General features: G+C 36.9%; 1 protein-coding gene across 9 annotated transcripts in view; it reads right to left on the bottom strand.

Annotated features, from left to right (window-relative positions):
- Positions 1-23,810, bottom strand: part of Shld2 (shieldin complex subunit 2) — an 89,291-nt gene that overhangs the window by 48,618 nt on the left and 16,863 nt on the right. For 5 of the 9 annotated variants that reach the window (XM_074079342.1, XM_074079345.1, XM_074079344.1 and 2 more), the window contains one exon: positions 20,857-20,974. The exons of 2 other annotated variants lie outside the window; for them this stretch is intronic. In XM_074079342.1, the coding sequence (XP_073935443.1) occupies positions 20,857-20,881 (25 nt within the window). In that variant the 5' untranslated portion in view covers positions 20,882-20,974. Of the gene's footprint in view, positions 1-2,095; positions 2,131-14,157; positions 14,203-20,856; positions 20,975-23,810 lie in introns of all 9 variants that reach the window. 2 more of the 9 variants (XM_074079346.1, XM_074079347.1) reach the window with 2 other exon arrangements.

The following is a 23,810-nucleotide window of genomic DNA, read 5'->3' as shown; positions in this document are numbered from 1 at the left end:
GTCAAGACCCAGTCTACTCCACCTGAGGCATACCCAGAGTCCTAAGAGGATTCTTGAGTTCATAGTTTTGTGAATGTATGTGTTAATTTAAGTATCTAAAAGTGAAATTGCTAAATCACTGGATAATTCTGCTATGTACCTATACCATTTTACATACTTGCCAACCATGTAGAAGCTCCACTTGCATTACATAATCCTCAACATTTGATGTTGTCAATCTCTCTTGTTAACCATTGTAAAGACTGTGAAATGGTATCTCATTGTGAGTTTAATTTCCTTGCATAATAAGAAATATGGAGTAACCTTGCAAATGTTTACTTGTCATCAGTAAAACCTCTTTTGGAATGTCTGTTCATATCTTTTCCTCACTTTGCTATTGGGTTATTGCATTTCTTTACATACTTCAGATATAAATGCCAAAACAGATCAATGTGCCGGATATATTTTTTCCCTATTCTTTGCTTATCTACTCATAACTCAGTGCTAGAGTGCTTGCCTGGCATATGTGAGGCCCTGGGTTCCATCCCTAGCATAACACACATATGCACACACACAAACACACACACACATGCTCCACATATTCTTTGACACTCCTCCCTTTGAGAGGCAAGGCTATTGCTGGTGTAGCACATGCCTGTAGTTGCAGTTATTCAGGAGGCTAAGGCAGGGGGATCCCCTGAGCCTAAGAGTTTGGGAATAGCCTAGGCAACAAAGCAAAACCTCAACTAAAAAAGGGAGTGATAGGGTAGAGGTAAGATCTAATTCCTCTACCCTTGAACCAACATTGAGTAATGAACAGAACTGAACAAAGTGACACTGTGTGCCATCCAAGACTTTGTCATAAAAAAGCACTGCAGCTTCCTCCTTGCTCTTACTCTGGGATCATTCATTCTCAGGAAAGCCAATTGCCAAGTCCTAAGGGCACTCATATAGCCCTATGGACAGGTTTTTGTGGTAAAGAACAGAGTTCTCCTGCCAACAGTCAGTGAAGAGCTGAGGCCTCTGGTCAGCAGCTGTGGGACATGAATGATGCTGTATGGGGTTCTCCAGTCCCCAGTCCAGCCTTCAGATGACTGCAGTCCCATATAAGACCATAAGCCTCTGGCTAAGCTCCTCCTGAGTTCTCTACAAATTAACTTCAGTGTAATAAATGCTACTGCATTAAGCCACTAAGCATGGTGCAACTGTTACACAGCAGAGATAATACAGAAATCTCATAATTTTTGTGTCTGCATTTTAGGAATATGATCCATTGCACTAGTTTCTGCATATACAGTGAGGAGTAGGAGTTCATTGTTTCCCACACACAAATGGAGTTAGAATGGCTTTTTCTTTCTCCCCTTGGATTAACTCAGCACTGAGGTGAGGAAAAAAAATTGTGAATCTGTTTCTGAGTTCTCCACTATGTTCCACCAACCTCTTAGGCCAAGACCACACTATCTTGTTTACTGCAGCTTTAAAGAAAATCCTCACATCACTAAACAAAACACCTCTGACTTTGTCTTCGTAAACTGTATGACATTCTTAGCACTTTGCATTTTGACAAGTTTATAAAATCAGCTTGTTTATTTCTTCAAACAAAGCCTACTAAGATGTTAATGAAAACTGTACTAAATCTACAGAACAATTTAGAGAGAATTCTATTTTAACAATGCTGAGTCTTCCAATTTATGAATATAGTACATCACCATTTCTCTAGGTCTTTTTTTATAACATACTTTAGCAATGTTTTAGACTTTTCAGCATTGAGAACACATTCTTAGATTTATTTATAGGTAATTACCATTTTAAAAGCCATTGGAAACAACTCTTATTTCAGCTTACAAATTGTTCAATGCTATTTCAGAGAACTACAAATGATTTTTGTTTACTGCTTTGCTAAATTCACCTATTAAAATTGTTTTTTTACATATTCTATAGGGTTTTTATATATACAATCATGCCATACAAAAATAAGAATTTTACTTCTTCAGTTTTTATACCTCACCTTTTTTCTTTCTCTCTTGGTATTTTATGCTGTCTAGGACCACTAATTTAATGTTGAATAGGGGTACTGAAAGTGAAACATGTAACCACATTATTATTATTTTAATACCTGTAGGTGTCACAGCCACCGCTGATCAGCATATTCTGCAAAGGGCCAGATAATAAATATTTTAGGCTTTGCAAGCCATACAATTTGTTACAGTTATTCTATGAGATAGCACCATAGACAGTACATAAGTGAGCACAGTTACATTCCAATAAAACTTTATTAAATTCCAATTATTTTTACGTCATAAAATATTATTTTGTTTTTTATTCTCCTTGAACCATTTTAATATATAAGAACCATTCTTAAGTCACAAGTCATAACAGAACAAATAACGTGCTGGATTTGGCCTACTTGCCAAAATCTGTTGACTCCTTGTTTAAACCATTGATTTGTCACCTTTCTAAGTTTCCCTCTAAACACCACTTATATCACTTCTGCATTGTACTATTTTTTAGCCATTTTTTAACCATTGCTGTAGGATTTCAAATTTAACAGATAATCTTCAAATAACACTATACCACTTAGCCTAATTAAGGAACCTTGCAACAGCATCTTCCATTTTCCTTCAACCATTCTTTGTGTTACTTTTGTTATAATTTACATATAGTTATATGCACATTCACATATAATATAAAAATATATGAAGAAACATTTATATGTAAAATGTATGATATATAATATGTATGATATATATGTGTGTAATACAGATGTTCCTTGATTTACCAAACGGCTACATACTGACAAACTGATCCTAATCTGAAGCTACCATTCAGTCAAAAATGCATTTAATGCTGAAACAGATCTTTCACCACCTTGCAAACACCTTGATCTCAGACTCTGGTCCCCAGAACTGTGATATAATACATGTCTGTAGTTTAAGTCACTACTTTGTTACAGTAGCCTGAACAAACTCATACACAAGCTATTTCTGCAAGGCATTTCTTTATGTTCAGGGCTGTGGGAGAAAAATTGAATGCTCCCAAATCTCTTGAAATACAAGCCTAGTTGTTATTTTTAAAAAGGAGAATTATACAAAAAAGACTAATTCCTAAATTCTTAGGAAACAGCTAACAATCACAGTCACAGAAATTGTTCATTAATTGTCTAGTAGGAAAATTGCAACTTAAACCACATGCTTACTTAAGTGTCAATTCAGAACCTAACACTGACTTTGGACTATGTGCTTATTTAAAAACATAAAAAAGCTGAGCGCCAGAGGCTCAAGCCTATAATCCTAGCTACCCAGGAGGCAAAGATTAGGAGGACCACAGTTTAAAGCCATCTGGGCAAATCGTTTGTGAGACCCTCTCTAGAAAATATCCAACACACAAAAGAGGCTGGCAGACAATAGGAAAAGGGGAACAGGTACTAGAGAAAAGGTTAGATCAAAAAGAATTAACCTAGAAGGTAACACCCACGCACAGGAAATCAATGTGAGTCAATGCCCTGTATAGCTATCCTTATCTCAACCAGCAAAAACCCTTGTTCCTTCCTATTATTGCTTATACTCTCTCTACAACAAAATTAGAAATAAGGGCAAAATAGTTTCTGCTGGGTATTGGGGGGGGAGAGGGAGGGGGCGGAGTGGGTGGTAAGGGAGGGGGTGGGGGCAGGGGGGAGAAATGAACCAAGCCTTGTATGCACATATGAATAATAAAAGAAAAATTAAAAAAAAAAACAAAGAAACAAAACAAAACAAAACAAAAAGAGGCTGGCAGAGTGACTCAAATGGTAGAGTGCCTGCCTACAAAGTGGAGACCCTGAGTTCAACACACACAAAAATAAATAAATAAAAACAAAGCCAGGCATGGTGGTACACACCTGTAATCACAGATTCAGGAGTTTGAGGCAAGTAAGTAGAAAGTTCAAGGTATCCTGTGCTACACAGTAAGAACCTATCTCCAAAAACAAAAACAATTTAAAAAAATAATAAAACACAAACAAAAACAAGAGCTGAGTAAGTTGGCACACACCTGTAGGACTAGCTGCTTGGGAGCCCAGGAGCTCAACACCAGCTTGGGCAACCTAGTGAGATGCCCCCTTTTCAAAAATAAAGATAAAAGCAAATCTCATCAAGTCAGTTTATAGGAAATACAAGGAATAAAAGAACATATTGACATCACATGGAAGTAAAATCAGATTGTGGGATATCTGACAGGACAAATGGCCTAGTTTCTTCAGTAAAGAAGTGGCATGGAACAAAAACAAGCAGGTGAAGGCTGTTTCAAGTAAAGGAGATCTAACAGATGAACCAAATGTCATGTTTGGATTCTGCTTCCATCAGTAAGAAAGGTATTTTTGAGAGTCAGGAAAAATCTAACAGGGACTTAGATGACATTAAAGGAATAAATTATTTTGTTACACATAAAAGTGCATTCAAGGGCTAGGAGCATGGCTCAGTGCTAGAATGTCTGTTTAGCAAGCATGAGGCCCTGAGTTCGAATCCCAGCACCACCCAAAAAATGCACTAAGTAGATTTAGTCTACTGAACATGCAAGTTGAGCAACACAGTGCACTGCAGACTACCATTGTTTAGTCTCATAACTGCGTGGCTGACCATGAGCTACCCTTGCCTAGCATCACCAGAGAACATTGGAACCAAAGGCTGCCAGTTCAGGAAAAGATCAAATTCAAAATTCAAAGTATAATTTCTACTGAATGCTATCACCTTCATACCATCGTAAAGCAAAAAAATCATAAATCAGACCATCATAAGTCAGGAACCATCTGCCTATAATATTATACATATTTATATTTATATGAAATATTCTAAACCCCCAAATATGCTGTAGCTATTTTTCCATTGTACAATCAATTATTCTTAGAGATTACAAATGGAGAACCCACACCGTTCCCATTTCTGGTTCTATTCAGTTACATTCAACTTCCCTTCTGGTATCAATCTGCTTCTACCTAAAAACTTCCTTTAACATTTTGTACAGCTCAGATTTGCTGACAATAAATTCTTTTATTTTTGTTAGCCTGAAAAAATTATTTTTACAGTTATTTTTCCTGATTATAGAACTCTAAACTGACAGCTTTTACTTTTCTTTCGGTACATTGAAGAGATTGCAACGTTGTCTTCTGGCTTGCATAGCTTGTTATCTTAGTGTCTTAGGACTGCTATAACAAAATGCCATAGACTGGGTGACCTGAAAAAACAGAAACTTATTTCTCATAGTTTCAGAGGCTAGAAGTCTGAGATCAGGGTCAGGTTCTGCTGAAGGCTCTTTTCCAGGTTACAAACTTCTCATTGCAATAGAAATCTCAGGGGTCCCTTTTATAAGGGCACCAATTCTATTCATGAGGTCTCTACTCTCCTAACCAACCCACCTCTCATAAAATTATCTCCTAACCAACCCACCTCTAATAAAATTAGAGGCCGCTCTCTAATTTTATTACATTGGGAGTTAGTATTTCAACTAAAGAATTCTGTGAGAACAATATTCATTCCGTAACACTAAGCTTTGCTCCTCTGTAAGCAATGCATTTTCTCCCACTACATTCAATAATTGCCTTGTATTACTGGGCTTCAGCAATTTGATTACTATGTCCCTATATGATTATGTTTATGTTTGTTCCACTTGGAGTTCATTGAATTTCATGGATCTGAGGTCTTACAGTTTTCACCAGATTTGGATTTTTTTCTGGCAGTACTGGGGTTTGCATGCTGGGCCTTGTTTGCTAGGCAGGAGTGCTACTACTTAGTCATGCCTGCAGCCCTAAATTTGAAAATTTTTTAGTTTGTATTTCTTCAAATAATTTTTCTATCCATACTCCATTTCTTTTCTGGGACCCCAATTAAACACACATTAGACAACTGATATTTTCTAGGAGATTAATGATGCTCTGTTAATTTTTTTTCTAGTCTTTTTTTCTCTTTGTGCTCATTTTGGATAAGTTCCACTGCTGTATCTTCAAGTTCAATAATCTTTTTTCTGCAGTGTCTCATCTGCTACTACTCTTACCTAGTTTTGTTTTTGTTATTTCATATACTACTATTTCCCTCTCTAGGTATTATCTTTATGTCTTTTTAGCTATCATAGTCATATCTTCTACTTTCTTCAATATATGGAATACACTTAAAATAGCTTTTTTAACACACTTGTCTGATAACTCAAACATCAAAATTACTTCTGATTATTCTGCTTTCCAGACCTTTTTTTTACTGACTGCTTTTTCTTCTGCTGATGTATCATTTTCTTGCTTTTATTTGGATGCCTAGTAAATTTATTTTTGATGCTGAGCATTTTAGTTGGGTGCTGATTTTACTGCATTCTTTTTTTTAAAGAGTGTTAGACTTTGTTTTGGCACACAATCACTACTGATCCTTTCAAATTTTGCTTTGTCAGATGTGTTTAGAGGCTTAGTTTATGGCTTATTTTATTTGTTTGTTCATTTGTTTATTTATTTATTTAGTGGTACTGGAGTTTGAACTCAGGGCCGCACACTTGCCAGGCAGGCACTTTACCACTTGAGCCACTGTGTCAGCCAAGTTTATGGCTAATTTTTAAGTCTACTCCTAGTCAATGTCCCATATATGAAAGTCTCTCCACTATGCTTAGTGGAACATAAATATTCCCTGAATAAGCTCTTAGAATTGTTCAGCAAATTGATCCAGTGCAACTTTCCCTAGAATTAAAGTTTCACAATTTGCACATGCAGAATATTCAATCAAACATTCTAGCGAATCCTTCTGTGGAATTCAAGAGATCTCTTACTTATACAGATTTCTGTGCAATTTCCTCCATACTGGTTTTCTGCTCAACAAATTCTAGCTGCTTTGACTTCTCCAAACTTTCCTGGGCTCTATTTGGGTTCCTCCTCTCTAACACAATCTGCAAACTGCCAGCCCATGGTATGCTGAGGCATCTGCAGAGATTATAACATTTATTTCCCTTCTCTCATGGATCATCATCCTGCACTTCCTCTTGTCTAATGCCTAAAAACAATTGTTTCGTATACTTTTGTCCTGTTTTCTTGCTGTTTAAAGTTGGAGAGCAATTCTCATAGCAGTTAATGCTGCTTGCACAGATATACTACCTTTATGGCATCTCTCCTTGTGTTAATTTTTAGTGGTTTCTCTGAAGATTAAAATATGCATCCTGATGTTATTACTGTCTGTCTTCAAATAAAAGTATACTACTTCTTAAAGTAAGAAAGTTATGACAATATAATTCCATTATCCTCCTTTTGTGTTTTCATAATTTTACATTCTACTTCTCTATTTGCTATAAATCCCACATCTATTATTAATGTGTTTGTTTTAATGTATTTGACAGTCTGAGTCAGCTGCAAATAAATACTCTAGGCTGTAGGCAGGGCTCAAGTGGTAGAGTACCTGCTTAGAAAGTGCAAGGCCCTGAGTTCAAATCCCAGTACTACCAAAAAAAAAAATACTTTCACTTTTTGATATGTCCATATGTGCCTTTATATTAAAAAGACTATTTCTGCTGCATTTAGACTACTAGGTTGATGGTTTGTTATTTTTCACTCAGCAATGAATGTCAATACACTGTCTATGAGACTGATTTGTTGTTGTTGTTGTTGTTTTAAGCCAGGTGAGGTGGCTCATGCCTGTAACCCTAGCTACTTAGGGACACAGATCAGGAGGATTGTGGTTCAAAGCCAGCCCAGGCAAAAAGTTCCCAAGGACCCCATCACAACCAATAAAAGTTGGGCATGGTGGCATGTGCCTGTCATCCCAGCTATGAAGGAAGCATAAATAGGACAACCCTGGTCCAGATCCAGGCATAAATGCAAGACCTATCTCAAAAATAACCAAAGCAAAAAGAGCTGGGGAAGTGACTCAAGAGTTAGAAATACCTGCCTGCGTTCAAACCCCAGTGTCCCCCACCCCCCCAAAGTTTTTCTGGTAAGATGTTAACCATAATTCATTTTGTTATCCCTATGTAATTAATGTATCTTTTATTCTTTTTATGTTTTTCTTCTTCTTTTTTTTCCATTCTCTTGGTTTTTGTTAAAATCTGTTCTATCTTTGATTTTTAGCAGTTTGATTATGATGTGCTGGTCTGAATTTTTTTTTATTTTGTTTTATATTTAACTTGTGAGAGTTTTCCTGGACCTCTTGAATTTCAGACTTGTAGTTTTCACCAATTTTAGATGTCTTTGATCATTGTCTTTTCATATATCTTTTGTCACATTCTCTCCTCTTTCTGAAACTACAATTACACATATATTAGACCATTTACTATTATCCCACTGAACTGGAATATCTTCTCTACCCTCCCTTTTTTTTTTGAAACAGAGTTTTGCTGTGTAGCCAAGGCTGGCATCAAACTTGGGATCCTCCTGCCTCAGCCTCCCAAGTGCTGGGATTGCAGGCATGTGATACCATCCCTGACTCTCTACTCTTTCTTTTTCTATTTGTTTATTAATTTGGACATGTTCTATCAACTGAGCCTTTGCTCTATTTTGTCCAGAAGCCGTCAGGTCCACATAATGCATTCTTTGTTTCTACTATTATATTTTTCATACCTATAATTCTGATTTGGCTCATTGGCATAGTTACCATGACTCTGCTGAAAATCCCCTAATTTTCATACCTGCTATTCACCTTTATAATTAGATCATCAAGCATTTTTTCCATTAATTATCTTTAAATATCTGCCTGATAATCCTGCCATGTAGATCACCTCTGGGTCTGCTTCTGATTGTTTCCTCTCTTAACCTTTGGTCATATATTCTTACTTTTTCTTATGTCTTATAATACTTATTACATGCCAGACATTTTCTTAAGAATACATTATTGACTGAAGTAAACAATATTTTACGCCCAGAGATATGACCTCTTTTTTGGGGGTCTGAGCCAATCTAACTCATAACTGAGTTGAATCTATGCTTTGATGTAGCTTTAATTTGACAGCTCATTACTGGTTTCAAATATTTAGAAAACGGAATCAAAACTTTCACTTAAGCAGGGTCTGGGATCTGAGCCCAGATAGAATTACAAAGATCTGCCTGTGCCTCACAGCTAAGCCTAGTTTTCAAAACTGGGATTGCTTTAGATGTATTCCATAATTAAATGATTAAGTAAGTGGATGGCAGATGGGGGAATCCAGATTTCTCATTGTTGGAATAGAAGTTTACAAATAAGTAAGGGAAGGAGGTTAAAATAATCTGTATATAATGGATTGGATTGGGTACATCAATATGAACTCACATTTAATTTAATAAAGATACAGATATATTTATAAATACAAAAATATTTATAAATATATGTATGTATACCAGTTAGATATATGTAAATACACAGAGCTGGGAAATATACTAGCTCTGTCAGCTGAGAAGATCTACAAGCAATAACTCCCCAATAGCAACAAGCACACTTAGCCAGAGATCTTGGTTCTGTGGGGAAAGTGTCAGATTCTAGAACTAGGTCAGCAAACAGACAAGAAGAACATGAAGCATCTTGTAGTGCCAGAAAGTAAGGAAGTACACTCACTCACACACACCCCCCTACACACTGATAGGTGTTAATTGAAAGTGTAGAGTGCCTCCACTGATCTTCTCAGTGCTTCCACCTTCTGAAGGTAGTAGCCCAGCCTGGAAGAGGACCCACAGGCCTCAGGTAGGACCTCTTGTCAACTCTGCTCCCCTGGTCTAGGCTGTGGCTTACAACCTGAGACATACTCATTGAAAGAGCTCCCAGCCAGAGCTGGAACAACTTGACCAACAAAACAAAGCAGTAAATTACAGCTCAAAGTATAAAATGTCCATAACTACATAATACTGAAAAACACTGAATAAATAAACAAATGAGAAGAGACAAATCGCCCAAGCAGATGAAATCTAAAAACTATATTAAGATGTTTCAACCTTAATTGGGGTGGGGGGAGACACAACAGAATGCCTCACTCCTTAAGTATGGGTGGTGTGTATGTTAACACTTTCAGAGTACACTATGTAAAAAGAGGGGAAAAGAATAACTTTATAGTAGAGAAAATTGACAAACACTATCCTCAACCAGATGATCAGAGTCAACATCAACAACCAACAATAGTCATGTTGACAGTATGTCTGCTTGATGGGGCTGCTTTATGGGCGTGGTAGAGCACCTGCACAGAAAGCAGGAGGCTCTGAGTACAAACCCCACTACTGCAAAAAAAATTATATATATAATTTATTATTTATTTATCTCAACCAACCAAATATCAACAACAACAACAAAACCCAAAACCAGTATGTCTACTTTATACGATGTAATAAAGTTAGAACTTAATGCTCTGGTCTTCCTTGCCAAACTCAAAATCTTATTCTAATCCTGAGAAAAACTTGATACAAATACCAAGAGAGATATCCTACAAATATCAAAATGCTTCTAAAAACTTTCAAGGGAAGGCTGGGGGTATAGCTCAGTGGTAGAGCACTAGCCAAGCCCTGGCTTTGATCTCCAGCAACACACACACACACACACACACACACACACACACACACACACACACACACTACAACACACAAAATTGCCAAGGGCATCAAAAACAAGAAAAGTCTAAGAAATTACCATAGTCAAGAGAAGCCTAAGGAGACACGGCAGCTAACATAATGTGGTCCCCTGGATGGGATCCCAGAACAGAAAAAAGACAATAGGTATGATGAAAGAAAACTGAATAAATTATGAACAATACATCCATATTATTTTATCTATTATAAAAAACATACCAAGTACTATTTACTGTTAACTAATAATAGGGAGAAAAAGGTATGGAAACTATCTAAAATCTAGAACTATTTAAAAAATAAAATAATACATTTTTTTAAAACTATGGGAACTAGATGGGCACTGGTGGCTCACTCCTGTAATCCTAGCTACTCAGGAGGCAGAGATCAGGAGGATCATCGTTCAAAGCCAGTCTGGGCAAATAGTTTACAAGACCCTATATCAGAAAAAAATACATCACAAAAAAGGGATGGTGGAGTGGCTCAAGGTGAAGGCCTTGAGTTCAAACCAAGGTAATGCCAAAAAAATAAATAAACAAACCCTATGGGAACTCTGTTTTCATTTTGGTGGGACAGTGGGACTGAGCCTTGCCCTTCCAAAGTCCACACACTACTGTTGAGCCACACCTCCAGTCCACTTTCCTCTGGTTATTTTTTTGGAGATGGAATATCATGAACTTTTTGCTTGAGTTGACTCTGCACCTAAATTTTCCCAATCTCAGCCTCCCAAGTAGCTAGGATTACAGGTATGAACCTCTGGTGGCTGGCTAGGAACTCTTTTAAGCACAACTGCCAGGCTTTTGGGTCACTGGAGAGTTTCTTTGCTCTCCAGCTCCACACCTGTTTTCTACAGCTCAGGTGCTCTCTTTCAGCCCTTCCTCACCAGTCTTCCTTTTTGCTTCCCTACATTATGTGACAGCTTGAAACAAATTAAAGGACTTTCCCTTATCCCTCCTGCCCTGCCCCTAGTCCTCACTGGTTGAAGACAGGGAGTGCCAAAGAATGGAGCTCTTTGCTTGCCTCAGCCTTCTGGAAATGAAAGTGTTGAGCCTCATTGGTCTTATTAGTGCTCCTGCCTCCTAAGTCTGGCTGCCCTAGACTGGGAGAGGACCCACAGGCCTCAGGTAGGATCCCATCAGTGTAGGATCCTACACTGGCCCAGGCTTTGGGTTACTACCCCTGAGCACTTGGAGTTGGCTGCATACCAGTTTTTTTGTTTTGTTTTGTTTTGTTTTGTTTTGTTTTTGGTACAAGAGATGCTGAGAGGGCTGGAGGAGTGGCTCAAGCAGTAGCACCTGCTTTGGAAGTGTAAAGCCCTGAGTTCAAACCTCATCCAACCAAAAAATAAGTAAATAAAGAGGAGCTGAGATGCCTCAGGAGCCTCACCTGTCTCATCAGCCAAACATATGGTTCATTGAGGTTTCTGTGCATCCTCAGCTCTCTGGTGGGTTTTTTAAAAACTATAATTCTTAATTGGCTTCTATTGGTTTCAGGGTAAGAATCTTGTAATTTTGTATGTCTGAAAAGGAAACAGAATTTGTTCCTCAGAGTTTAAACGGGTCACTGCTCAGTACATTGTGGTCTCTGCTCAAAGATCACCTTTTCAAAGAGGATTCACTGATAAACCCATTTGAAGAGTCTCACCAGAACCACGTTGCCCTTCATCCCAGCATCCTACTTTTGCTCAACTTCGCTCGTCTCCACCTGAAATATATTTGCCTTGCTGTTTAGCTGTTGTCTCCACTAGAAGTTAGGTTCCATAAAGACAAAATTTTTATTTCTCTTATTTGTCAATATATTCCAAGTTCTAGAACAATAGCAGGGAGCAAATACCACTGCTTACAAATTATCAATTATTATAGCTTGGTTTGAAACTAATTAAAATTAACATTACTGTTGCACTTTATAAAAGGTATGGGCTGGTGGAGTGGCTCAAGTGGTAAGAGTGCCTGCCTAGCAATCATGAAGCCCTGAGTTCAAACCCCAGTGTCACCAAAAAGAAAGAAAGAAAGAAAAAGTACTTTTACAGGAGAGAAGGAGTTGAAGCTTTAAAAGCAGAAAAGACCTTGTGCAATGGAAGCCATTCTGTCTTTGCACAACATAGTATGCTTTATCATACCTACCTTTTCCAGCTAAATCATTCTTTGTACATTTACTGCTTCCTCATATCTTGTTATAAACCCACTTTCTAGGAAGGAGTTAGATATTCTTCCCAATAGAGAAGAAGAGAATCAGCTACTGCTCTCAATGAAAAGCAAGGAGAACATTACTCATTGCTTGCTGATTGTCATTCATAATTTTTCTGGAAACAGATAACAATGCTAACAATTAGGAGGCAAAGGAAAACAAAGCAATGTTTTGATGCTTAGCTAGAATAGAAAGGATGGCAGAGGGGAAAATGGAAATAAGTAAAAAGTAAGAATTCAGATATTAAGGAAGTGATATAACATATCTTAGGTGTTCAAAAATGTAACTTTAAAATATTCTCTTCAAATTAGGCAAGAGCCCTAAAGCATAAGGTATTTAATCTTTAAAAAGAAACAACACTAAAAAATTAAAAATTACTTTTTCCACTTGCTAGAAATTTTCTGAGTAGGGATCAGTAGCAAAACTCTACATAAAGCAATACAGTTAAGAAAGACAACCCTGGAATCAGAACTCAGTGCTAACCATGGCTCTACCATTTACCAACTATGTGACCATGGGCAAGTTTGTCTCTAAAATCAGCCTAATGCTATGTCACAACTTCATCTCATCACATGCTCATTGTGTCATCTCACATCATCATCAGAAGAAAGATGAGCACAATATAATAAGATATTTTGAGAGGGAGAAGAGAGAAAAGGGAAAGGGGGAGAGAGATGGTATCCATACACTTTTATTATAGTATAATGCAATAATTGTTGTTAATCACTTAATGTGTCTAATTTATAAATTAAACTCTATTACAAGTTTATATGTATAGGAAAACCTATGTGTAAATATAGGGTTCAATCCATCTGTAGTTTCAAGCATCCACTGGGTGTCCTGGAATGCATCCCACTGGATAATGGACTACTATTTGAGTTGTAACCTCAAATGTTAGATGACAGGATTCCATGCACCAACTTACTGCATGTATATTGCCTTTAATCATAACAACAAATACATTACCATGGATAAGAAGAGTTTTTTTTTTATTATAATTAGTGCAACTAACTTCACTTTGCTAAGAACACATTTATATAAGTAGGCCATCTTCATTTTCTGTCTTTATTCATTTCTTATCAGCCTGGCAAAAGAACTTTTGTCATAATACCATTTATTGGGGGCAGGGAGAGGATACGGTACAGCAGATGAATATGAGAAGAAAAGGAGAGAATGAAGCAACATTACTTCATGAGGTCTTAACTACTGTCAAGTACATAACATCAGTAACAGAAAACTGGATTTCTGTGCCTCTGTCCCCTTGTCTGTAAAGCAGGTGTAATAGCAACAGCATCTTGTTCATACAGTTGTGAGGCTTAAGTGAGATAATGCACATAAAGCACTTACTGCAATGTTGGGTATAAATTTGATTCATATTGTTAATACTGTATTGTGTCTTAGAAATAACTGAAATGGTTTTTTAATCAAATCATTCAATTTTCATCACAATCTTAAAAGTTTATTTGAATGCTTACCTTGTCTACTCAAACATTCAGCTCTCTACACCTTTCACATAGCCTCTTTAAAAAAAAAAATTAGGGGCATGAAAGACAAAAATCAGTCTGATGTTTCCATATCAAAGAGGAATAGAAATAACAATGAGTGAAAGTTATTTATAGAGACTACTATCACACTGAACAGCCGGGAGTGCCTAAAAACTACTCACACTTTATCTTACACGTTTTAGCTGCAATCATTCACTCTTACTAAGCAAGTTAGCAGTTAAAATGGCAAACTTTGTACCAACTATACATTAACCTCAGTTAAAATAGGTAAGGTCTCCAACTTATACACAGACTGTGTTCTCCAAGGTGAGTTATACTTTGCTATATAAAACTTGAGAAACATTTTTCCAGAGAACAAAATTATGAAATAAAGTTGAGGTTTGGGGCAATAAGCAAAGGTCAATTTAATCCATAAAGTACCTAAAACCACAGAAAATGAAAGGAAAAACTATAACCACATTAGGTAACTTTTGACCACTTCTTTGCTGTTCTCTGCAGCTACGGGGAAAAACACTTACTTGAGGTTAGGAATTATAATTTATTTAATTTATTTTTATCCTGTTAAACACAAATATTGTATAGCACAGTACTTGCCTTCTATCAGGAGTTTAAAAAAATTTAATGAATAAGAATTTAGAATGCTATTCACACTTTTTCCATGGAGAAAGACACTGAAGGAACATCTTCCTGATCTTAGCAGGAGGACCAGAGTCGTATTACCAAGAACTAAAGAATGTGTGCAGATACTCCTTCTACATAATAATCATCGCTCCTACAAATCACATTTTGGTCAGAGATCACTCACTATTTCTAAGTATGTATAAATCTTTAAGTCAGGATTTCATAATATAAAACTTGACCTCATGATTGGCAGAGTGGCTAACGTGCCAGCCTACCAAGCATGAGGCCCTCAGTTTAAATCACATACTGCAAAAAAAAATGTTTTTGACCTCAAAAGTTTCAAATTTCTTTCCCTATATACTAAATAAAAATAGCAGCCATCAACATTTTATCCGGGGCAAATTTTTATTTACAGTTCCTGCATGACTGTAGTTAGTATAGGAGGTTATCAACTGCACATTTACTATGGCCAAAAATGACCTCCCCAATTAAAAAAAAAAAAAAGAAAGAAAACAGCTATTAAAAGACTTGATATTCAGGCTGGAGGTATGGCAGTGGTAGACTGCCTACCTGGAAAATGCAAAGCCCTGAGTTCAAACCATAATACCACCACCAAAAAAAAAAAGACTCAATTATCAGACAAGAATCCTGGGTAAAAACCCAGTATTTCTCTAACTCAAGTGCAACTATCTGTATTTCAACACTCCTTAAGGGACAGTAGACAAAGTTATACAACAAAAAGTTATTCAACAATAACAACAAAAATTATTTTAGGCACCAAAATAATGCAAAAATTACATAGGATTGTAAGTGAAAATTACAGAACTTAGTATTCAACCTATTCAATATTCATGATGATAAAGACTTTTATAATTTAAAACCTGGGGGAAAAAAAAATCACCTAAAAAAGAAGTGCTCTCCTCCCCCCCAGCAAGCACAAGGCCCTAAATTTCAATCCTCAGTACCACAAGAAAAAAAAAAAAAAAAAGGCCCCTTATCCGGGCATGATGGTACATGCGTGTAATCCTAGCATTTGAGAGGCTAATCAGGAGGAGACATAGCAGACCTGTCTCAAAAAACATATAAAAAATAAAAGTCCATTTATTTACATCACTCTAAGTAAACAATTCAATCTCTATAATATATCATTAAAGGAATAAAGATCAATTTATCTTAGAGAGGCAGAGTTAGTACTCAGGGCTTTGTGCTTGCTAGTCAAGCTCTCTGCCACTTAAGCCATGCCCCCATCCAATTTTTAAGTGATATATTTTTATGTCTTTGAAAAATATTATTTTGCATCCAAAATTTTTAAATTATAATCAAATAAATCTACTCCAGAGGCTTTAATCAATTTCTATTTAAAATAATTGAAACATTATTTTATATAATAATTTTTATTCATTTGCCTTAAAAGTACATTTTCAAATCCAAGATTCCCATTATAAGACTACCCCTCCACCAAAATACAAATCTCCAATTAAATTTTGATTCCAGAATTTTTTTGTTGAAAAAGTTATGTTCAAGTTCTCTGCTTTAGTGTACTGTGTAACAAAATATGAAACTTACCAAGAAGAAGAAAAATAGGAACTATAACACTTTTAGATAACCACCCTCATATGAAAATAAATACCATCAGCTCCAAGCCTACTCTGAGCATCTAGAAGCAGGTGGGTGGAGTTATAATGTGGCATAAAAACTTGGCACTATTCCTAGGGTGTAGGTTTGTATTTCAATGTTGTATTTCACTCTAATCAACCTTGAAAACATTATGCTAAGTGACAGAAGGCAGACATGAAGCAACATACTATATATTCCACTTATATGAAGCATTCAGTGTAGACAAATCCTGAGGCATGAAGCAGATGACTGGCTGCCAGGAGCTGGGGGAAGCAGGAATGCAGTTGAGTGCTTAATGGTTATGGTGTGTTTCTAGAATTAGATAATGATGATGTTCACACAAACTTAATGCCCTGACACTTTTATAGCATGTGACTATATTTCCAATTAATAAAAGAAACCCCACAGAACAGAAAACAGTTGCTGCCATCCATCAGAGCAAGTTAGCTTCTGAAATAAACGTTGATTGTTCTGGTACCCACTTAAAGACTTTTTAATTTGATAAGTACATTATAAACATTTTTCAAGATTCAGCCTTTTTCTATAATGCCTAACACTTAAGGTTTTCTATTTATTAGGAATTCTTATAAAACTGTTAACACCAACTTTGCAATGCTTAGTCTACCAGAGTAGGAATCACTTTTATAAAATGTCTAAACAATACAAGTGATTTTTAAAATGAGCAGAATATTTGATTAAATCTGGCTTATCAATGTTGTGCTAAACTTTAGTGCAACAGAGGAAAATATTTATTCTAAAGAACAAGATCTGCAAAGATGAAAAACTTTCTAGACAGCAAATCTGACCTGGTGTGTTGTAACACATATGAGCCTTTTTCTGACACCGTGTTTTGTTGACTGATTGGTTGGTTGGGTTTTAATATTTAGTACAGAAATGCAACATTTTAAAAAATGCAAATGCAGTAACAAGTCCATCAATTTCTTCTACCTCAAATACAATAGGAAATGTCACTTATGCTGAACCTGACTAGGCCAAGCCAAATTCAGTCACCTACAAAAGAAATGGACCCACTGTTTCATTCACTGTCCTGCCTGCTCTTAATGACGTTTAAGTAGAGTAGATTGTCTAAGTCCACGAATTAAACATGTAACTTACCAGACTAACAGTTTCAACTTAAATAACTTTCATTTGGGGCCTACACAAACCAGACAATAAGCAAGATGCCTTATTCATATTATTACTCATTTTAGTCTCATAACTACATTTACAGAAAGGTTAACTTGCCTCAGGCCACACCACCAATACACTGCAAAGCTGAGGTTCAAACCAAGTTTGTCAGACATAAAAACACTTTTGCTAAAACACTCATAAGAGTGGGCCACAAAAGAACACATTTTCAATTTAATTGCCCAACATTTGTATTATCTTGAATGAATACAGCTTCTAAATGTTTAGGGAATGAGAAAAAAAAATAAGCTTAGAAAGAACATCAATAAAGACTGCAGTGAGGTTTCTGGGAGAAACACGCGATCATGTGCCTTTTTTGAGACAAGGTCTCTCTTTGCAGCCCCAGCTATGCCTACTATGTGCCATATGATATTCTGGCTATCTTATAAACATTGAGCTGTTACAATAACCCTAGGAGATAAATATTGGTATCCCCTTTTTTTGTGTAAGGAAGCTGAAGAGTAGAGAAACTTGTTAATGTCACAGAAGTTGCAAGGAAATAGAATTGGGATTAGAAGTCAAATTCAGAGCCTGGGTGGTGGTACATTTCTGTAATCTCAGCCTCAGAAGGTAGATGCAGGAGGATTCCGAGTTCAGGCCAGCTTGGGCTGCATAGCAAGTTCAAGACCACACACTAAGCTACATACATAGTGAGATCCAGTCTCATCATTAAATATTTACCAAATGCCTAAATGGAGTAGGGTTATAAAAGGTAATTGAAACAACATTGGAAACCCCTCAAACATTATTGGAAATCCCCCCCACGTATATTTCAAATGAACCCAATTTTCTTTCTTCTTTCTTTTCCTGTTTTTTTATTTAAAGGGTCTTAAAATGTTGCTCAGGCTGGCCTCAAATCCATTTTCTTTTTTTGGTTGTACTGGGGCTTAAACTCAGGGCCTCATGCTTACTAGGCAGGTGCTCTACCACTTGAGCCATTCTACCAGCCATTTTCATTTTTTTAATGAAATTTTTTGTTTTTGAGAAAGGGTTGTACTATGTAGCCTAGGCTGGCCTCAAACTTAGTATGCAGCCCAGACTAGTGTTGAACTCATGATCCTCCTGCCTTAGCTTCCTGAATGCTGGGATTACAGGCATACACCACTATGCCCAGCTCCCATTTTCTATTTGCCCAGGGAATAATTTTTGAAACTGAAAAACCCCTGTAGAATTTTCTTTGTATAGTTTTGTTTTAAATGATTGTTCATGCTTATATTATATATGTCAAGTACTGTCCATAAACCCCAAATGTAGATTTCTATAAAAACCAAACAAGCATCCTGTGGTAAATTCCATCCTACATGCAAGATTTTGAACACACTGTCAGGTAAGGCCATCTTAGGAAAGATACTCCACATGTTCTGCAGGACAATTTAAGCCTCTAAGCACTCTATAAAGCTTCTGAAGGTGTGTCAGATTTTAAACGGCAAGAGTGAAATTTCAAAAAGAATAGAAGTCAGCACCAAGGCTAGTTTAACATTAATAATAAGTAAGCTAATAAATAGGTCTGTGTTTACTTAGTCAGGTTTTGCTTATAATGTCAGTTGGAAAGCCGGAAGGAAACTGGTTTTAACTCCCATACAACCTGTATCATGACATCACCACTTTATCAGAAATGTAGCTGATGCTAGCATGAAACTGAGACATTTCACATTAAAGTGGTTTCTTCCTATCCAAACACTTTCTAATTCATTCACTCATGGTATACAATTGAAACTATCTCAACAAAAAAAAGGGGGGGAGATTAATTAACACTGAGAATCCTCCATGTGCCAGATACTACATGAATTGACACATTTAGTTCTCATAACCACTTTGCAAAGATACTAGCCTTGTCTTTTAGAAGAAGAAACAGAAGTTTTGAGAAAAGAGGTAACTTCTCTAAGGCCACATAGCTTTAAAAGGGCAGAGCCAAGGTTCAGATGTGAATTATTATAATGTTGCACAACACTAAATGACTACGGTTTTCTTAATCTGCAAAAAAATTAAGTAAGAATAGCAAAGGAGATGAACTGGATCATATCTAAGATCTCTACACATCAAAAGTTTTGATAAGGGCTGGTGGAGTGGTTCAAGTGGTAGAGCATCAGCCTAGCAATGCATGAAGTCCTGAGTTCAAACCCCAGTACTGCCAAAAAAAAAATAAGAAGAAATAAAAGTATATGATAAGCTGGGCACTGGTGTCAGCTCACGTCTATAATTCTAGCTACTTGGGAAGCTAAGAAGATCACGGTTCAAGGCCAGCCCAGGCAAACAGTTTGAAACACTCCATCTCCAAAATAACCAGAACAAAATGGGCTGGAGGTATAGTTCAAGCAGTAAAGTGCCTGCTTTGCAAGCATGAAGCCCTGTGTTCTCAAACCCCAGTTCCACAAAAAAAAAAAAAAAAAAGTTTATGATAATATAACCTCAGAGCAGAGAAAGCAGAATGAAATACTAATTTGGATTTTAAAATATTTTAGGGGCTGGGTATGGTGGTACACACCTGTAATACCTGCTACTTGGAAATGGAAGTAGAAGGATCATGGTCTGAGGCCTCCCCAGACAAAAATGAGACCCTACCTAAAAAATAAACTAAAGCAAAAATAAACTTAAAATAAAAAAAGGGCTCAGGCACAGCTCAAGTGTTACAGCACTTGCGAAGCAAGCACAAGCCTCTGAATTCAATCCCCAGCACCAAAAAAAAAGTTTTAGTACCTTAAATGCAGTGTGTATTGATGTCAGTCTTTTAAAAGGGACGGTCATCCTGACAGAGAATACAAAATGGTTTCTAGTTAGAAAAAACTAGTTCCATCCTAAAACAAGTGCTGTTTAGAAGACTGTACTCACTAGTACAGGCTAGTTCAGGCAGCATTCCCTAGAATACACTCCATGGATGACTAATCCCTGAATAAATACTGAAAAATGATGAGGTCAAACAACTTTGAGGAACACTGGACTTAACGTCAAATCTGATTATTTACTGGTTGCAAATAGTAAATTGAGCCTGAGAGCCCCGTTGAGCTGGGTTTAAATCCTAGCTCTTCCATTTCAGTTTAGATGTGATTTACAGAAGACAGAGTTGTTATAAAGGTTATTAAGATTAGCACATGTGTAGGCCTAAGGAGAGAGCCTTAGAAAGTAAATGGTAACTGTTACATCATCAGTAGTAATACCATTTCCCAGCACCTTTATCAATATCATGTACATTGATGATCACTGTGACTCACCATGGGAGGAGGGATACAATATACATCAACTTACCTGATGATGGAATGCACGGTATCATAGAACAGCTCTCTAGAAGCTTGGTTATTGGCTGGTGGTGTGGTTCAAGAGGGCCTGCCTAGTAAGCACAAAGCCCTGACTTCAAACTCCAATACTGCCAAATAAAAAAAAGAAACTCTGAGAAACAAAAGAGAATGCCATCACTAAAATAAAATGTCTTTAAAAAAGAAAAAGGATGAGTTTTGCTCTCCAAAATTTTCCTTAACTTCTACTACTACATGTCTTTGATTTAAAGTTGTGCTAGATGGCAAAAGAAATGTGAGGTAAATTGGTCTACTGGTTACAAAGATTGTAAAATGTGATTTCTTTCCAATGTTATCTATTGTTTTATGACAGGCAGAGATGGCTAAACATGTAATGCAGACATATTTTCTGGTAGCAAAATTATTTTTGGTTTTATGGCAGAATCATACACATAAATATTTCTTAGTGACCTAAAAAGACACTATGCATCTTGATTTTAAAGTATTCCAGGTATTATAAGAGTAGGTCTGGAGCATATTTTAAATATGCCAAAGATAAATGTAGTAAAACCTTTGGTTTTAACACCAACATTTCAGAAGAGATAAAATTTTCAGATACTCTTTTGAAACATTATGACCTGATACATTGTCCAATTCTGAAAACAGATGTTAAATATGTAGCATTTCAGGTTATACTTTAGAACTTAAATGAGTTAAATATTGTTACTATCATTTTCTGTCTAGAGAGATACCATGAACCACATTGCTATCTCTAATGGAACCTAACTCCACCAGACACCACGCTTTGGAAAGGCCTGAAGACCCAATGATTTCTCACCCTAATCTGGACTCAAGGTTATTGCTGCCCACTCACTCACCTCTTGGAAACAAGACTGCCAAAGCCAAAAATTCAAATGAGCACCAACTGCTTCCATCTAGGCCTTCCTTTTCACTCAGGGCTAAGCTTTATCAAAGACTAAAACAGCTTCATGCTAGAGTGCTTTATGGCACTGAGCAAAGGCCACAGCATACTAAACATTGCTTAGACCTGGAAACATTGAGGTTATCTCGCTTTGTACATAATCCCATATCTCAGCCTGCAGCATAAACACATTTTCCACAAAATTAGTCAAAACTTTGACATCAACTAAGACCACTAGGTTTTTCAGTACTGTCACAATCATCCACAACTTCATTTCCAACAATTAATTTCCTGTTGTGCTCTTATCTGGATCCTGCTCTGTATGCTCCCTCTCCCTTCACAAACCTCCAACAGCTATATACCCTGACACCTTTTATGTTGTTCCACTGTAAACAAATACCCTAAATCCTAACCCAATTTTACTAACACTCTGTAAGTCTTGTCTAAATTAAAATCTGAGTGCAAACTACTTTCACTCAACAAATGCAGCCTATAGAAATCATTCTTTGTTCACTATGTTTGTCACCCTCACTTAAAAGTACCTCTTCTCAGGTTTATGTCTTCTGTTCTTACCTCCTTTCTTGCTTCTGTTATCTACTGACCTCCTGGGCACTCATATTCACTAATGCCTTTGCAACCTGGTTCAGAATCTTCCCGCCCTCCTGCTCTGCCACCATTCTCAGCAACTTACTTTCTATGTAGTTGACTCCTCTGACAATCTAGTTTACACAGCCCTTAATGCCTAAACTCCAATAACTTTCACTTTGCCTCCATTTCAGAAAATTACTCAATAGCCAGATCCTATATTTTTTATTGTCCTAGGAACTGTTCCTCCAATTCTTAAATTTCACCAGCAATTTCTAACAACAACCACTTCATATCCTGGTAGCTATCTTCTGGTTTCATTTGTTCTCTGTTCAGCCTAATCTCAATGGCCCATTACTTCAAACACTCTCACTACTGTAATCTCTTCCTCCTATTCATTCTATCAAGCTAGCCCATAAAATTCAGAGCAAGACCAATCCAATTATCTGTTCAGATACTCAGGATGCTGAGCCCTAAGAGAAGGGAGAGTCATTCACATAGCTATATAATACTAGAACACTGAAAAATGTACTATTCCAATTCTCCCAAGTACTCATTCAGTTTGCCCTCTCACTTCTTTCAATAGCCTTCTTTTTTTCAAGGACTTTTTTTTTTCCCTCCCTTGCAGTACTGGGGATCGAACCCAGAGCCTTTTTCATGCTAGGCAAATACTCAGCCACTGAGCTACATCCCCAGCCCTTCAATGGCCTTCTTGAAAATCTCCCTTTCTACTCAGTATCTCTGCTACAACCATCTTCTCCTTTCCTGTAATCTCAGCTGATCGTGTCCCTGCACTGAACACAATACTCATCAAAAATTCTGAGGAACCGAAATACACCAGTGCATGGAAGCAATGCTAGGAATCTCTCTGTATAGCTATCCTTATCTCAACTAGCAAAAACGCTGTATCTTTCTTATTATTGCTTATATCTTCTCTTCAACAAAACTGGAGAAAAGGGAGGAACAGGTACTGCCTAGAAGGGGGGGAGGAAGAGGGAGGGGGGCAGGGGGGAGAAATGACCCAAACAATGTATGCACATATGAATAAATGAATAAAGAAAAAAAAATTTTTTTAAATTCTGAGGATGCCAGCACCAGTAGCTACTTGGGAGGCTGTGATCAGGAGGATCATCGTTCGAGACCAGCCTGGGCAAATAGTTCGAGTGACCCTATCTCCAAAAATAACCAGAGCAAAATGGACTGGAGGTATGGCTCAAGTGGTAGACTGTCTGCTTTGCAAGCCAAGGTCCTGAGTTCAAACCCCAGTCCTACCAGAGAAAAGAGGAGAAAAAAGGCCGAGGATGTAGCTTAGTGGTAGAGTACTTGCCTAGCGTGCACAGGCCCTGGATTCAATCACTGTATGCACATACACAAAAACAATAATAAAAATAATAAAATGTTTATTCTTCAAATACCTCACCTATATGCTAATCTCAAGGACAATGTCCAGTCAATCACAT

The sequence above is a fragment of the Castor canadensis genome, chromosome 7 (assembly GCF_047511655.1).
Source record: "Castor canadensis chromosome 7, mCasCan1.hap1v2, whole genome shotgun sequence".
NCBI classification, from domain to species: domain Eukaryota; kingdom Metazoa; phylum Chordata; class Mammalia; order Rodentia; family Castoridae; genus Castor; species Castor canadensis.
This window is presented reverse-complemented; position numbering and strand designations above follow the sequence as displayed.